This window comes from Nematolebias whitei, chromosome 5 (assembly GCF_014905685.2).
Source record: "Nematolebias whitei isolate Nwh7 chromosome 5, NemWhi1, whole genome shotgun sequence".
Classification (NCBI taxonomy): domain Eukaryota; kingdom Metazoa; phylum Chordata; class Actinopteri; order Cyprinodontiformes; family Rivulidae; genus Nematolebias; species Nematolebias whitei.
The window spans coordinates 41,376,137-41,392,413 of NC_056502.1; the positions used below are offsets into that span (position 1 = coordinate 41,376,137).

Consider the following 16,277-nt stretch of genomic DNA (forward strand, 5'->3'; position numbering starts at 1 on the left):
CCTGTTGGAAGCTGCACCCACCCACCTGTTGGAAGCTGCACCCACCCCCCTGTTGGAAGCTGCACCCACCCACCTGTTGTCAGAGCCGGGTCTAATCTTGGCCACAGTGGAAGCAGCCACAGGCAGACCCGGACCTGAGCCCAGGGTCACATTCCCCAGGGTGGCCCGACCGATGGTGCTGTCCAGAGACCTGCTGAGGAAACTGGGGAAGGCTTCATCCTCCAGCCTGTACGAACTGTCCGCCATGTCTGAACGAGGGGCAGGACTGGCTCAGGTCAAGACCATGACCTGTTGGAGGGAGAAAAAATAAAATGCGAGTTCAAGCACAACTGTGAGCAGCAATGTTTGAAGAGTTTTGTATCATCCATTCCCGTTTTCTTTGTGTGTGCCACCGTGCAGGCACGTGGACCTGTCAGCTCTTAAACCGAGACCTGGTCCAGTTAGCAACAGTTCACTGTAACTTAGCTTGTTGCTAAAAACAAGAGGACTTGGTCAAACTTGTCCGCACCCCTCAAACTTGATCTTCTTTCGACGGTTGAGCTTCACAAAACGACAACTTCCAGGCAGCATTTAAACATTCACAAAGTGATGCACCGACCCGTTAAATAACTTTCAGTTTCTGATCATGAGTGATCAAAATGTTGACGTTCATTAATCAACTCACGCTCACACTGCAGGCGCGGGCCGACATGAAGCGTTCTTCTACAGCTCAAGTTGAGTCTTTAAAACTACCTCAAACACGCTGTAATGTTTATCTACGCTCCAAATGTTACGTCCCAACGTTCATGCTTATCGTTATTAAAAAAAAAGGAGTTTCAACCAAACTGTGGAAGTTGGTTCTAAAAGATCAGCGCCCAGATTCACAGGAAGCCCGCGTGAGCGTCATATTATACGGGCGGGGCCTAAAGCGAATGAATAGTCTGATTGGCCAAAAATTACAGGAGGCGGAGCAAATAATAACTCGTGATTGGTCAGGATTTGTGTCAGTCTTCAGTTGCTCGGTCCGTTTTGGGAAATTAACCCGTTAATCTGATTTCTAGCTGTAAAATTAAAGAAAAGGAGATGCCTATTTTAGAATAAACACTGAAAAAAACCCATTAATGGAAATAAAAGTAACACATTTATTAACAGTGGATTTAAAAAGAGATCTTGGTTAAAGACTTTTTTTTTTTACTCGAGCCTAAAAAGACAAGTTACAAGCCAAGTGTCATGTGAAGCAGCTGTTAGTGCCTTCATTAAGACAGCCTTGTGGAAAAAGAACTGACAATTCACACAATGTCTGTTCATTTGTTTATTACACAAAATAAACAATCACCAAATTTAAAAAAAATTCTCAAGTAGCACAAGAGTCATGTGACATTCACAAAACAGCCTTAGACTGAGGATTCATCGTCTTGCTCAGCGACACTTCAGCAGGGCAGCTGGTCACACAAAGCTGAGCCCCACACAGCAGCTGACGGAGTTTCTCTGCAAAACCACAAACATCTGGGATGCAAGAACCAGGATCAAGATGGAAAAACTGGAATTCATTTCTGATGTCTGCACGATGAATCATCTCATATTTCCACTGAGTTGTCTCACATGCTGCTCAGTTACTCGTCATGCCCCTTTTTTACTTTTACAAAAAGGAACTTGTTTAAAATAATCTTATTTCCACAATCCTAAATAAATTCCCCATTTCCAAGCTGACATTTTCAGATGGCCTCAGAAACAAGAAGTGGATGTAACTGAACTTAAATCTAAAAACTAGACTAAAAAAATGATAAAAAATGTCTCATTTTTACTTGAATTCTGTTTTAAATTTATACAAAACACAGGTTTTATTGGTAGTTATTAAAAGACTGAAGTGATTTTTTTTACTTAATAACTATTGTTGGAAAAAAGATTCACAACCCCTGAACTCTCCGTTTGTCACATAACCAAGTTTAGGATAAGGTTTTATAACCTGATTTAAAAGTCTCAATAACTTTATCCCTGATCTGTCTGGTGTCTTCCTTGGTCTTCATGATTCTGTTTGACCACTAAAAATCTTTGGAGCCTCTTGAGATTTCACAAAACGGCGTTATTTACACAGATTAAATTACACACTGGTTGACTGTTTTTGTTTTTAATAGGTCTGGAGACAAACAGGATTTGAGTTCAGGACCTCAGAATAAAGGAGGCTGAATACAAACGTATGCTACGCTTTTCACGTTCATTTGTTATATATATACATATGTATATATATATAGATAGATATCCTTTCCCTTCATAAATAATGGTTGAATGAATATGATGTGCTAATTTTTGTTCTCATACATCAAATCCCAGTAAAATACTTTGTGGATAGCACGGTGGTGCAGTTGGTAGACCTGCCACCTCTCAGCTAGCAGGTTGCCCCGGTTCAAATCCCAGCCTGGGCCTTTCTGGGTGGAGTTTGCATGATCTTGCTGTGCTGTGGGTTTACTCCAGGTACTCCAGTTTCCTCCCACAGACCAAAAACATGCATGTTAGACTGATTGGTAACTCTAAATTGTCTCTAGGTGTGAGTGAGAGAGTGAATGGTTGTTTGTCTCATTTGTCTCTGTGTCTCTGTGATGGACTGGAGACCTGTCCAGGGTGTCCCCCACCTCTCGCACAGTGACTCCTGGACATGGACACCAGTGACTTCCACAACCCGAAAAGGAAGAAGCGGGTAAAGATGATGGACGAATGGATGGATCCTAATCTTTGAACAGCCCAAGCTCTGTTCTGTCTTTCTATAAACGCAGAGGTCAGCATAACTGTGAACCTACCGAGACATGGCCGCCCACTTAAACCAACAGACTGAGCCAGGAGAGCATTAATGTGAGAAGCAGCTCCTGGTATAACACATAAAATTACAGCTGCATCCTTTGAAGTCTGTATTTACAACGTGACGAAATGTGCAAAAGTTCAAGGGTTATGAATATTTTTCCAAGACGCTGTATCCTTTACCTTTGTCCAATTAAAATACACACAGAAAGAAAAAAACATGTCTAAAATCATTGCTCTTCAGCTTCTGGCAAGGACAGCAGAACTCTAGAGGAGCTTCTGTGGGAAAGAGTCTGCTGCTGAGGCTGAGTAAGAGGCTCAGCATCACAGTGCTCTATGAGGGAGGAGGGAGGGAGCAGGTGGCCGTACCTGCTCCCTGCTCTGGGAGGATCCAGGGGTGGGAAGAAATACCTAGAGCAACAAGAGGTAAACAAAAAAAAGAAGGGGGAGTGGGGGTGACAATAAGAACAACAATAAAAGAGAAAGGGGAAAGAAGCACAACAAAAATGTAAAAAAGGGAAACACATAAAAGGAAGTAGAAATGAAAAATTAAAAGGAGGAACGATGCATGTACACTTTAGAAACAAAAGAAATATAGCAAGTAGGGTGCAACAGTGATTTATTTATCAAAGGTGTACGTGTAGCCAGGTTATCTGACTCCAGTGAAGCTCTGTCACATGACACAAAACAAAACGGAGGGAGTCAAGTCCATGCACGCCGTCTCCATGCCAACAAAACTTTAATCAGCGATGACCAAGTACTCAGACATAAAATGTGATAAAAACTGTTTTAGGTTTCAAACAAGTTGTGAAACAGGTAAATGGTTGAAGTACAAGTACATTAGTAATATGCAGGACTCTGGTTTATCTTTGGAGAGGTCAGCTGCCGCAGGGGAGGAGCAAACGAAGCTCTTTTGGCAATCCTGCATGCAACAAGCAATAAAATAAGAAATTAAGTCCAACACACACACTTTTTGTTGACAGGTCACTGAAATGCTCGAGGGAAAACAAGTGTCTACAACAGATCAAACAATCGTACAATTAAAGAAGCTAATCTGAGAAACAACGTCACACAGCACATGGGTTTTTGTTACAAAGGTTAGACAACATGAGCATTCAGACAGGAACAGAGTCAAGTGGAGGCTGTGTTACATCTAAGGTTGTTAAAGTGAACACAAATACAGCCATCGCAGGCTAAAAACTCATTTCATCCAAATTATGTTTCCTGGCACTTTTCATCCCGGCTTCATTTCATGCCAAATGGACTGATCCATCTTATTTACCGTATTTTACAGCGTATAAGTCACAGTGGTTTTTATGTATTTATATAAATTAGCATTCCTGCAACGTATACAGCGAAGCGACGTATTTATATTTTTTTCCCATATTTATAAATCAATTTTTGGCTGAGATCTGATGATGTCATTCATTCTGACATGGAAAATATTGAACACTACCATTTTCATTTCAGCCACTAGAGGGCCCTCGACCAAAATGGCAAGCCAAGTGTGTCTTTAATAGGTAAAGGTGGCTGTTAACGAGACACTTGGCTTGCCATAGCGCCACCTTTGTCTCGCTCCCGAACTCCTGGAGCAAACATCAAATCAGCTGCATGTTGCTGCACCACCCAGGAGAAATGCAGCTGACTGGACCATTAACGTGCATTTATTAAGGAAAGGTTCAACTGAGACACACCTTTGCTATAATGTCAAGCAAACAAATAACTGTTTTGACGTGTTAATCTTGTTAAATTCTTGTTCAAAGTCTTCCCGTGCATGGCCGCCATCTGGCAGCCCAACACTGGCACACGTTTCCAGGTCGTCAGCGGTGAAGCATAATAGATGCGACGTACACGGCAAAGTGGCGTATTTATGGATTTTTTTCACTTTATCAGACATATTTGGACGGATGCGACTTATAGGGCGGTGCGACATGCACGGTGGAAAATACGGTAATTCATTTTAAACATGATTTTATTGAGATTATGGCAAAACCATAAATGCTCATTTTCCAACAAACAAGTAGAAATAAAATTTAAAGTTAAATTTTTAAGTTTTGTTTAGCATCCATAAGTCTTAATGAAATAAGACATATTTGATTGCTTATAAATCTAACGTTTATGAAGCTAATTTCTTAACATTTGAAGCTAAATATGTTGGTTTTGAAAATGGCTGTATTAATGTCCCACAGTCAGAGTTTACAGGTGTTAATGAGGCTGATTTAAGTTTTCCTCCACTTGGCAAAGAGTTTGGCGGAGCTCGCTCGAGGAGGATAGATTCTTAAGAGAAAAATGAGAAGAGCTTTAAATAAATTTTATTGCTCATCTCGAACTGAAAATTGTCAGATTTGTTGAGATGGTTTGGATACAAACATTCGCATGGCGAGGCCACCAAACAAAAATGATCAAATCAATTAACGGTTGCATATCAAACTCGTATAAAACAAATTTACTTTAAACAGCTGGCCCTTAAACTAGAGATACAAAGTGGAAACACGACACCACTCTTTCGGCATGCATGAATCCAAATCAGGAAGTGACCAGCTCCACACAACCCGTTAGCTGGATGCCAGAAGCCAAGCTCTTTGCATCGGGGCAGCACGAGGTCAGTGCGAGTCCAGGAGGTGTGTCAGTGGGCAGCTGCACTCCCAGTCACTGTGAGGCTTAGTAAAGTTGTCAGTTCTGACTGGAGTCTTGGACTGGGTGAGTGGCGTCAGACACACGACACCACCTACCTTCCTGCTGACATCCCATTCAGGGCATTCTGGGAGGTCTGGAGGGAGGAGCCCACCATGGTGCTCATGGCTGTGGGTTGACCAGATGAGCCTGTCAGCGGGCTGCCGTCCCCCTTCAGGATGCCTGTGCACTTCCAGTTGTCCATGTAGTTAGCTGCACAGACAGAAGGGGACATCAACGTTCAGCGCCGTCATAAGAACAAAAGGTTTCATCCTGGGCAGCAAACACGATCAACGCATCGTCTTTTACCGACTCAGTGCATCCTAGTGATTTTATTTATTTAAAACGTTACATCCAGTGTGATCAAACAGGATTATTTAACTGTGGTCCACCACCATAAGACGAGGGAGCACAATAATGTTTTTGCTGTGAGAGCATGTGTTCATGTCTGTTACCAAAACGCCTCATGAATCAATGAAACTTGCAGGAAGTGCAGCATTTCCAGACCTTTTTCACATACTTTGAGCACCGCGGCTTTTACTATACTGTGGCCAATTTATTTATTTATTTTTGGACAGGCTAACAAGCTTCATGCCGCCAAAACATTTAGCCTCAGCACTAGGCCTGTCGCGATAAACAATAAATCAATTAATCACGTGATGGATGAAATTATCAACCTCGTTTTCATTTGTCGGCTTGATCGTTTCTTCATGTCTCTCTTTCTACTGAAGACACTGGATGACAAAAAGCTCAACTCTGGTGCTCTTCACTGACCCCTCCCTTTCTCTTTAAAATCAGTTTTAACGATCCAAAATCACATTTGTGGATCGTTAAAAGCAGCTAAGCTGAGAAGCTAAGCTAACAGGCCGACCCCAGGAATAAACCTCCGTCTTGTCGAAGCTCCAAAATTCACGGTTGAAACCCGTGCCTTCGTGTAAAAAGTTGTTTTTCTCTGCAAAAAGAAGCTGAGAACTTGTTTACTGATTTTTTATTAAAAGCTTTGTGTGAAAAACGCTAAAAAGCTTAAATCACCAACGAGCTCCTCTTAAGAGCTCCGCCATGTCAGCCCATGTCACGTCAAGGGGCCTCCCTCACATTTTTCTTAAAGAGACACGCTGCCCAACGATCCATCCTTTGGTTCAAACAGTCTTACACTGCCATCAGGTGGTTAGAAAAGGTACTACACTCCAAAAAATCAACACTTCTAAAATGTGACAATTAATTATTGTTAAATTTCAAACAATATTATTGTTTATCGCAATAATTTCTGAGACAATTAATCGCCCAGCAAAATTTGTTATCGTGACAGGCCTACTCGTCACACCCGGGTGCCCAGCTGCCCAGTACACGTCTCTCTTGGGGGGTGGGCCCTCGTGACTCAATGAGACTACCTGTATAAATAAAGGTTAAAAAAATCTGACCAATGAAATACCGAACAGGTCACAGTGGATCAATGAAACAGGGAGGGCAGGAGAGAATGGTGAGTGGGGTGGGGGAGTCCCCCCTCCCTGCATGCACTGCTGCCAGTGGATCCTGACGGTGGAGCAGGAGGACAGCACAAACTTGTGCAGCAGTAATATGAAGGTAGGGATCAGTGACTTCCTGGTAGGCTACTGTATTTTATTTTATTTTTTTAATCAGCCATGTTACTGACACTGTTCAGGAAAAAAAAAAAAAACATTTACTGTACATATTTGTGTATGTTACCAGTACATTTAATTCAAAGTTACAAAAAAAATTCTATGTAAATACCTCATGTTACAACGCGGACACCCGCGACTTATACATGTACAAAATTATTATTATTATTTAGTGGGTGCGCTCAATAGTCTGTAAATTCCAGTAATCACTGGATATAAGCCTGTAACTTGTTAACTTTTGGAGTCAACTCAGTTCAAGATGTCTGCCACACTGACCTGACTGACCTTAGAAAACTAAAATTACTGTAACTCAGTCAAATTTACAGATAATGGCCTTATACTTGGTGTGGTAGCTGTTGACACTGACCCCCAACACATATCTGAACACATATTTGTTGAAATCAGGTCTCTTGTAAATGAGTCAAGGCTCCATGGGATTTACCTGTTAAATAAAGGTTGAATGAAAAAATATACATATTGAGCTAAAATTGTATGCAGTCGTAGCTAAAAGTCATTCACAACAAATATTTTGTGAGCAACGACTCGCAATATCGCATGAGACGATGCATAATGTTTCCATGGTTCGACCAAAACAGCTAGTGTCAATTATTTCTCAACATTAAAAGTTTAAAACTCAGGCATGAACAGCAGAAGCATTCGTCCAGTGAACGCCTCTATTTTCCACAACGTGGTACCATAAAGAACCGTTTGCATGTATAAAAAGTGCAGATGATGATAAAAACACAGTCGTTGCTGCTCTCCTCGCCTGTTTGGATCGTTTCAATCCTCTGTGTGTGTTGGCGCCTGTACATTTACCAAAGTGCAGAAAGTGACAAGCTGAAGGCACAACTTCACTTTGACTCCACTGCCTCCTAGTGGCAGCACTGAGTCATTCACCACACAATTATTAATAATAATATCCATCTAGTACTCTTTTTAACAAACAGTACAGTCAATAATGTGAAGCTATGTACTAATGTTTAAACTCAATAATAGTACTCGTCATTTTCACTGGTGATTCTGTAACAAAAGTAAAAGAGTGGCACTTTTCATCCTATACATGGGGAGTCCAATCCTGGACCTGAAGGGCCACCACCCTGCATGGTTTAGAAGTTTCTCTGCTTCAACACACCTGCCTTGACTCAGTGGGTGATTAGCAGGCTTCTGCAGGACATAAGAGATATCTGAACCGTTGATCCAGGTGTGTTGAAGCTGGACAGAGGCCCTTGAGGACAACGAGTGGACACCCGACACGTTATTTATTACATGTCAGATGTAAAAAAGATTGATAGTAAAAATATTAGACATGCTAAATGCTGTTCTTTGCCACTTTGTTCATGTTCTACAAACCACATTTGTTGAATAAATATTGTAGAATGTTAAACGTCTGTATTCTGATAATTTCACGTTCGAGTGCTTTTAATGGTTTGCTTTGACCATGTGTTCATCAGTTTCAGTGAAGTTTGAAACTAATGTAAAATATGATGCGGGCCACACAAAGAACATGTGGAAAAATGTACATTTTAACTTTGTTACATTAGTAGTTCCTTAATTGGTCTAAAGACAGAAAAACAAGAACTAGTGACTGCTCACAGACGATTACATGAATTACTGCTCTTACTAAGAGGCTTATGGCAAGAATTATTTGATACATAAAACTACATTGGGTTGACTCCAACAGATAATTAAGTGTAGATGTACATCAGATGATTACGGTCTCAAAGCTTCATTAAAACCAATCCAGTGGTTCCCAAGATATTTTGCTAACAGCCAGATGGCAAAGTTTTTAAAAGCAGACCTCATGCAGTCAGAGCATGTGTAGGGGATGACTTCCAACAATTTTGAGCTCATCTGTGGAACTGGCTGAGTTACAGCCATGTGTACCGTATTTTTCCACTGTATAAGTCGCTGGTTTTTGCATAAATCAGCGCCTGCGACGCATGCCTGCGACGCATGCCTGCGACGCATGCCTGCGACGCAGGCCATACAGCGAAGCAGGCCATACAGCGAAGCGACGCATACAGCGAAGCGACGCATACAGCGAAGCGACGCATACAGCGAAGCGACGCATACAGCGAAGCGACGTGTTTATGTTTTTTCCCATATTCATAACTCAATTTTTGGCTGCGATCTGACGATTTCATTCATTCTGACATGGAAAATATTGAACACTACCATTTTCAGCCACTAGAGGGCGCTCGACTAATATGGCAAGCCAAGTGTCTCATTAATAGGTACAAATGGTTATTAATGAGACACTTGGTTTGCCATACCAAGCCACCTTCGTCTCGCTCCAGAGCTCCTGGAGCAAACGACAGATCAGCTGCATTTTGCTGCACCACCCAGGAGAAATGCAGCTGATCTGATCATCAAAGTGCTGTTAAGGAAACGGGTAACACTTTACAATAAGTACACAAATTTTGATTAACTACTGGGGAACGCCTCAGGAGCTAATGGGTACTTAACCAGTACTTACTGGGGAACACACAGCCAAGCGTTATTAGGGGACTACTGGTTTGTTACCCCAGAAACAGAGGAGAAAGTCTCCATGTGGGTTCTGAATAAACTCTGCACCAGTGAGGTCAGAAGAAGAATCAGAATAAGCTTCATTATAATTGCACCGAGATACAACGAGAACATGGGTCGTAATGGTCAAAAACCAGTTTCCTAGTGGTTACTGACTTTACTGGAGTTTCTCTTTTGTAAACATATTGATGAAAGACATGATCAGTTTCATAATCTTGTACTGGTGTCATCTTAACTATGTCTGATTATCAAACCATTGCCTGGCTATTTGTTCACTGATGTGGTGAAGCATCATACCAAGCTCTTACTGAGGAACCTGTCATTACTTAATCAGTACCTGACCATTACCTACTGGTTTGTTCCTGATTCGTTCCTGAGGCGTTCCCTAGTAGTTAATCTTGTTTTGTGTACCTTATTGTAAAGTGTTACAAGGAAAAGTTCAACTGAAACACAACTTTACTATAACTTCGAGCAAACAAATAATTGTTTTTAGGTGTCAATCTTGTTAAATTCTTGTTAAAGTCCTCCCGTGCACGCTGCCGTCACGTGACACATCAGCGACACATAATAGATGGGACGTATTTATGGTTTTTTCCACTTTATTCGACATATTTGTACTGATGCGACTTATATGGTGGTGCGACGTGTACGGTGGAAAGTACGGTAGTTTGTTTTGTTGTGTCTGCCATCACAACAGCTGTTGACTTCAACAGTCAGTCTGGTTGTAAATGTCTATGCAATGATCATTTCCTGAAAGTTATGAAAATTCACCCACTGATCCATCAGAAAAGTTTAAGATAAACACACACATGGGCAAAACACGCTTTGCTGGCAAGCAATAACAAAAGTAACATGCAACACAAAACCATGTCAAAGTGCAGCTGCAACGAGAACAAAGAAAACACGTGACGATCCACAACAACAACAGCCTCCAACCTTTCCACAGCCGTACACAGCCATCATCCCCAGAGGAAGCCAGCAGGGTGCTGGTGATATTCCAGCTCACGCGCCACACCTGGGAGTTATGGTGGTCAAACTGGGCAACAATCTGCACCTCAAACTTGGTTGGTCCTGTAGTGGTGCTCTCTTTCCTGCCACAAAGATCCAGAAAAACCAGTTTGATCTCCCATTTCAGGTCATCTGACGTTAGGGAGTGAAAACGTTTGGGCTAACGTCTACATGAAATGCAGGATTTCAAAGATTTCACTGCGTTTTCAAATAAAAACAATAATTATGGAGATGGGAAACAATAAAGATGGCACCTCAGAGGAACAAGCTTAAATATCCGGACATCTTTTGTTGCGATGGCGAGCACATGGAAAGATCGTCCCAAGTTCGGAGCAAACGCGATGTCATGGACTGCGTCGGTGACCGTCATCAGTGTCTCTGCTTTACTGTACTTCCTTTGAAACACAAGAGAAACAAAAAGAAGAAAACACTTTACATCGTAAAACTCCTGGATTGCATGAGCTCCACTCACAACGACACCTACCGCGTGTTTTCATTGTACTCGTAGATCTGGACCTTCCCTCCGTACGTTACGTTGCTGTCATCACTTCCTACTGCAAACATTGGAGGGTGAGCACGAGAGCTGGGGACACGAAGAAGACAAAACATTACACAGACGTGAATTAAAAAACAGCTATGTTTACCTTGTGTTCAAGTCTGGAAACTGATTTTTGTAAATAAATAAAATAAAGCTAGATGTGGCTAACACACAAGAAGCACCACTAAACTTTTTAACCAGCACTGACGGTTTCCTCACGCTGAAACACCCCCACCCCCCGAACCCCACCCTGCTCAAACACTGTGGGTTGTCGGTACAAACAGCGGGCAGCTCAGACGTGTCTCCGTCTCTTCCACCCGGCAACAAAAATCACAGACAAGAGGAGCACCCTGCCATGACACGTTATCTAGGAGGAAACACTGACAGATGCTTCTTCCTTTTAGTCACTGGTGTCCATATTGTGAGAGAGGCGGGGGACACCTAAATCTCTGATTTAATTGTCTCCAACTCCCACAACCCCCGAGTTCTCTTCTCCACCCTGAACTCAGTTCTACACCTCAGTGAGCCTTCACCTCTGGAAGCCTCAACTGAGCTGTGTGAAAACTTCCTCCATTTCTTTTTAGAAAAAGTGGCAAACACCCGGGCACTCATTTCTCCACCAGCTCATGATCTGTCCATCCCATCTCAGTGTGTGGCTGTGTTTGACCACTTTGAGCCCATCTCTCTGTCCTCTCTGGAGCAGGTAATGTGCAGCATGAAACCATCTGGTTCCCCCTTTGATGTGGTCCCCCCTCGACTGCTAAAGGAAGTTTTTCCTACCCTGGGTCCTTTTATCCTCGCTATTCTGAATAGCAGTTTATCCTCAGGTGTGGTGCCAAAGACTTTTAAACATGCTGCTGTCCAGCCCCTCCTGAAAAAACCTAACCTTGACCCCTCAGTCATGTCCAACTTCCGGCCTGTCTCCAGACTCCCATTCACCTCTAAACTACTGGAAAAAATTGTGGAGTCTCAGTTGAAACAGTTTTTGGGGGATCACACTATCCTAGAGTTATTCCAATCTGGCTTCAAATCTCTCCATAGCACTGAAACTGCTCTACTGAAGGTTTTTAACGACATTTTCATTTCCACAGACGCAGGTGATTCTGTGCTGTTGGTCCTATTGGACCTGACATCTGCTTTTGACACCATCGACCACAAGATCCTCATTTCTAGACTGGAGCAGTGGGTGGGCATCATAGGGTCAGCCCTTAAATGGTTTGGGTCCTACCTATCTGACAGAACCTTCTGTGTCAATATCAAAGATTCTAGTTCGGCATCGACAGCGCTCCAGTGGGGGGTACCGCAGGGGTCCATCCTCGGTCCCCTTCTCTTTTCTTTATACCTGCTGCCACTAGGTGCTATCTTCCGCAAACACGACATACCCTTTCATTTCTACGCCGATGATTGCCAAATTTACTTCCCCCTGAGGCACAGAGGCACACGCTCTATTCAGCCTCTTCTTGACTGCCTGGCTGACATCCAGGACTGGATGGCTTTAAACTTCTTAAGCTTCAATGAGAAGAAGTCTGAAGTCATGCTGTTCCATCCCAGTGGCTCACTCATGAACCATGACATTGACCTTTTCTCTCTAGCCCCGCTAGAGAAACAAAAGGTGACTAATCTGGGGGTGATAATGGACCCGTCCTTAAAACTCAACAGTCACGTAAACATGATGGTCAAATCCTGTTTTTTTCAGCTGAGACGGCTGTCTAAGCTGAAGCCTATACTCTCCAAAAAGAACCTTGAGACAGTGATCCACGCCTTCATAACATCTAGGCTTGATTACTGCAATTCACTTCTGTTTGGAATCAGTCAGTCCTCCATTGCTCATCTACAACTGGTCCAAAATGCTGCAGCCCGATTTTTAACTGGTACAGGCTATAGAGAGCACATCACGCCAGTTTTGGCCTCCCTGCACTGGCTACCCATTCACCTTCGGATCCATTTCAAAATTCTCATGTATGTTTTTAAATCACTGAACAGTTCCGCCCCATCCTATCTCACTGACCTTCTGCAGCCATATGTCCCACCGCGCTCTCTGAGGTCAGCAGACCAGATGCTTCTCTCAGTCCCAGAAACCCGTCGTAAGCTCAGAGGTGACAGGGCTTTCTCTGTTGCAGGTCCACGACTGTGGAATGAGTTGCCACTGAGTGTCCGGCAGGCTCCCACACTCTCAGTCTTTAAGTCTCGCTTGAAGACCCACTTCTATTCGCTTGCCTTTAACACGGTGTGATTTGTTTTGGTCCGGTCTGTTCTCTACTCTGTTGGCCATTTTAGTTAGCTCCTGCTGCTATTTGTATCTGTATTTCTATTTTATGTTTTCCTGTCTGCTGTGCATGGTTGTGTTCTTTTGTACAGCACTTTGGTTGGCCTTGTTGCTGTTTTAAGTGCTATATAAATAAATTGGTATGGTATGGTATGGTATGGTAGGTCTCCAGTCCATCACAGGGACACATAGACAAACAAGACAATCAACCATTCACTCTCTCACTCACACCTAGAGACAATTTTAGAGTCACCAATCAGTCAAACATGCATGTTTGGGTCTGTGGGCGGAAACCCACACATGCACGGAGAGAACATGCAAACTCCACCCAGAAAGGCCCCTGGCATCGAATCCTGATTCGATCCGGCGACCAAGAGGCGGCAGCTCTACCAACTGAGCCACCGTGCTGCCCCACTTTGAGAAAAGTGAGCAGAAACGTAAAACACAAAAACTGTGAAACTGAAGCGACGAAAATTAAATTGGAGGTTTAATTTAAACTGTTCAGAATTGTAAGATTTAATGATGTCATCTGGACAAAAAGAAATACATTAAAAACTAGAAAAACACGACGCTGCTGCCTGAGAACATGCATTTCTGGTTTCAGACTTTTAATATAAATTTAAAAAACAGTTTTAATCAATTCAGTTCAGTTTATTTGTGCAGCACCAAGTTACAACAAAGTCGTCTCAGGACACTGAACAGAAACATTCATATATATATATATAAAAAAGCCAATTAGTAAAAGTATTTATTTAAGGAAACAGCAGATTGTGTTGAATCTTCACTACGTCACAGCCTCCCATACTGAACAAGAACAAAGGAGACAGTGGAAAGGAAAAAACTCTCTTCAACAGGAAGAAACCTCCAGCAGAACCAGGCTCAGGACATCTGCTTCAAACTATGGGTATTGTTTTGCCTTACAATATCTGCAATATCTTGTTTTATTGTTCACTTTAACACAGAGGTGTAGTTCTAATCCAGTCATGCTTGATTTATAAAGCACTTCAAAACACACAACAGAGTAAAAAACATAATAATAAATAAACTATGTGAGACAATTGCTAATCAGAATATCCAGTTAATAAACTTACAAAAATGTATACTAAAGGATGTTCTAGATTTTAATAACGACTTGCACTTGAATTTTATGTATAATGAAAAAGTTGAATTAAAAAATTATACCAATATCCTTTCATGCCAGTTTCTGCATAATAACAAGGCTGCAACTGCTCAGCAAAGCTTTAAAAGAAAAAGTTTTTTTTTTTTTAACATTTGCTGAGCTGTGGGATACAATAAATGACCTGAGAAGTACTCTTTTTTTTTTAATGCATTCTTTTTTTAAACATGCTATGCATTTTATCATCTCAACAGCGTTCGATGCTAGGTGAAAACGTTGTCTAACCTGGAAGGGTTCCAAGATATGCAGCTGCAGCTGAGCTTGCAGGAGATTTCATGCTGCAGGGACCACTGGCTCAGGTTCATCACGTCAGGAGCCTCGTAAATCCGCACTACTCCATCCGCAGAGCAGGTGGCCAGCATCAGACCCATGTGTTTAGGAGCAAACTTCACATCAGTCACTGACGTTCTGCTGTCCACCAGTGTGGTTCTCTTGATCTACAGAAGAACAACAAAACCCACTTTGATTAGAACTTGTGTCAAACTTGTGTCCCAGTTTAAACGTGTGTTGAAGTCATACAAACCCAGTGGCTCAACCCTCTCTGTTTGTCATTGGACTCCCCTACAATCTCCTCCCAAACAGCAGCTGTTCTATCAAAGGAGCAGGAAGCTAGAACCTGCCCAAACTCTGGATGGGCCCAGGTCACTCTCCATACTGATCCACTGTGTGTCTGCAAGGAAGACACAAGAGCTTCCCATGAGCAACTCCTCCAATGCCTTTTCACTTTCTCGTGAGTCAATATTGTGAAATACAGAGAAGTAGACAAACGTAGTATATGAGCTGCATTGCACAGCAGGAATGTGTGATTGAAGCCAGCGGGTTGTTTTTGTTTACCTTCCAGCTGGCTGTGCAAAGCCACTCTCCATTCTCACTTTTGTCCCAAACCTGAGAAACAATTCATGTTAGTGGTGCTCTTTTCATTATCTTTCATAAACTAATGACAAACACACACAATGCAGTTTCAAACCATGTCAATTCCTAACAAACTACACGCAGTGGCTGCAGCTGACGCACTTTATTTTCCAATAAACAAACTTAAAAACAACCGTGCCTGACAAACTAGCTTGACACAGCTAATGCTAGCAATACACAGAGCAAATAAAGTGTCATTTGCTTAAAGAAAAACATATCAAATTGAGCTCATCATAAGTCTATCATCCTAAAATAAACCAGTAAGTTCAGTAGAGTTGTTATTAAGATAGCAGAGTGGTTGTGTGTGGGTAATGCTAACATGCTAGCCCCGGAGGTGAACGGAGCCTACCTTGACACTTTGGTCACTGGAGCAAGTCGCCATTCTGCGGCCGTGAAAATCATATGAAACATCGTGAATTAGATCTTTATGGTCTGCCGCGATACTGCGAGCAACAAACATGACTACAACAGCACCGTAACTAGTTGGAGAGATTAGCTAGCAGCAGGCCTGTCATGTGTTTGCTCTGTCTGTGCGACTTTGGCGCTACAGCCGGGGTTGCCAGATAAGAAATGACGAACTGTGCAAATATTGCCTACACGCACCTGAACAGGGCAGGCAGCATTGCAAGAGTCATGTTCTTTGACTTTTCCAATGCTTTTAACACCATAAGACCTGCTCGCAGTAAGCTCCAGGCCATGCAGGTGAAGGACTCGCTGGTCACCTGGATCAGAGACTACCTCACAGATCGACCACAGTATGTGAGG

At 42.5% G+C, this 16,277-nt stretch overlaps 2 protein-coding genes across 3 annotated transcripts in view; both read right to left on the reverse strand.

Moving 5' to 3' along the window:
- The window catches only part of cep192 (centrosomal protein 192), a 62,922-nt gene extending 62,676 nt beyond the window's left edge, over positions 1-246 (reverse strand). The window contains exon 1 of the mRNA XM_037677175.1: positions 74-246. Coding sequence (XP_037533103.1) covers positions 74-246 — 173 coding nt within the window. The remainder of the gene's footprint in view (positions 1-73) is intronic.
- Positions 247-2,738: 2,492 nt separating this feature from the next.
- seh1l (SEH1-like (S. cerevisiae)) lies at positions 2,739-16,067 on the reverse strand. 2 transcript variants are annotated; one of them, XM_037677178.1, is made up of 9 exons: positions 15,862-16,067; positions 15,435-15,485; positions 15,124-15,270; positions 14,826-15,037; positions 11,104-11,202; positions 10,874-11,014; positions 10,548-10,702; positions 5,505-5,658; positions 2,739-3,183 (listed from the first exon to the last, which is right to left on the reverse strand). In XM_037677178.1, exons 1-9 carry the CDS (start codon positions 15,970-15,972, stop codon positions 3,003-3,005), a joined length of 1,251 nt encoding a protein of 416 aa, XP_037533106.1. In that variant the 5' UTR covers positions 15,973-16,067; the 3' UTR covers positions 2,739-3,002. The 2 variants fall into 2 exon arrangements, with proteins under 2 accessions (XP_037533106.1, XP_037533107.1); XM_037677179.1 differs by lacking the exon at positions 2,739-3,183 and adding an exon at positions 3,383-3,694.
- Between the last annotated feature and the right edge of the window lie 210 nt (positions 16,068-16,277).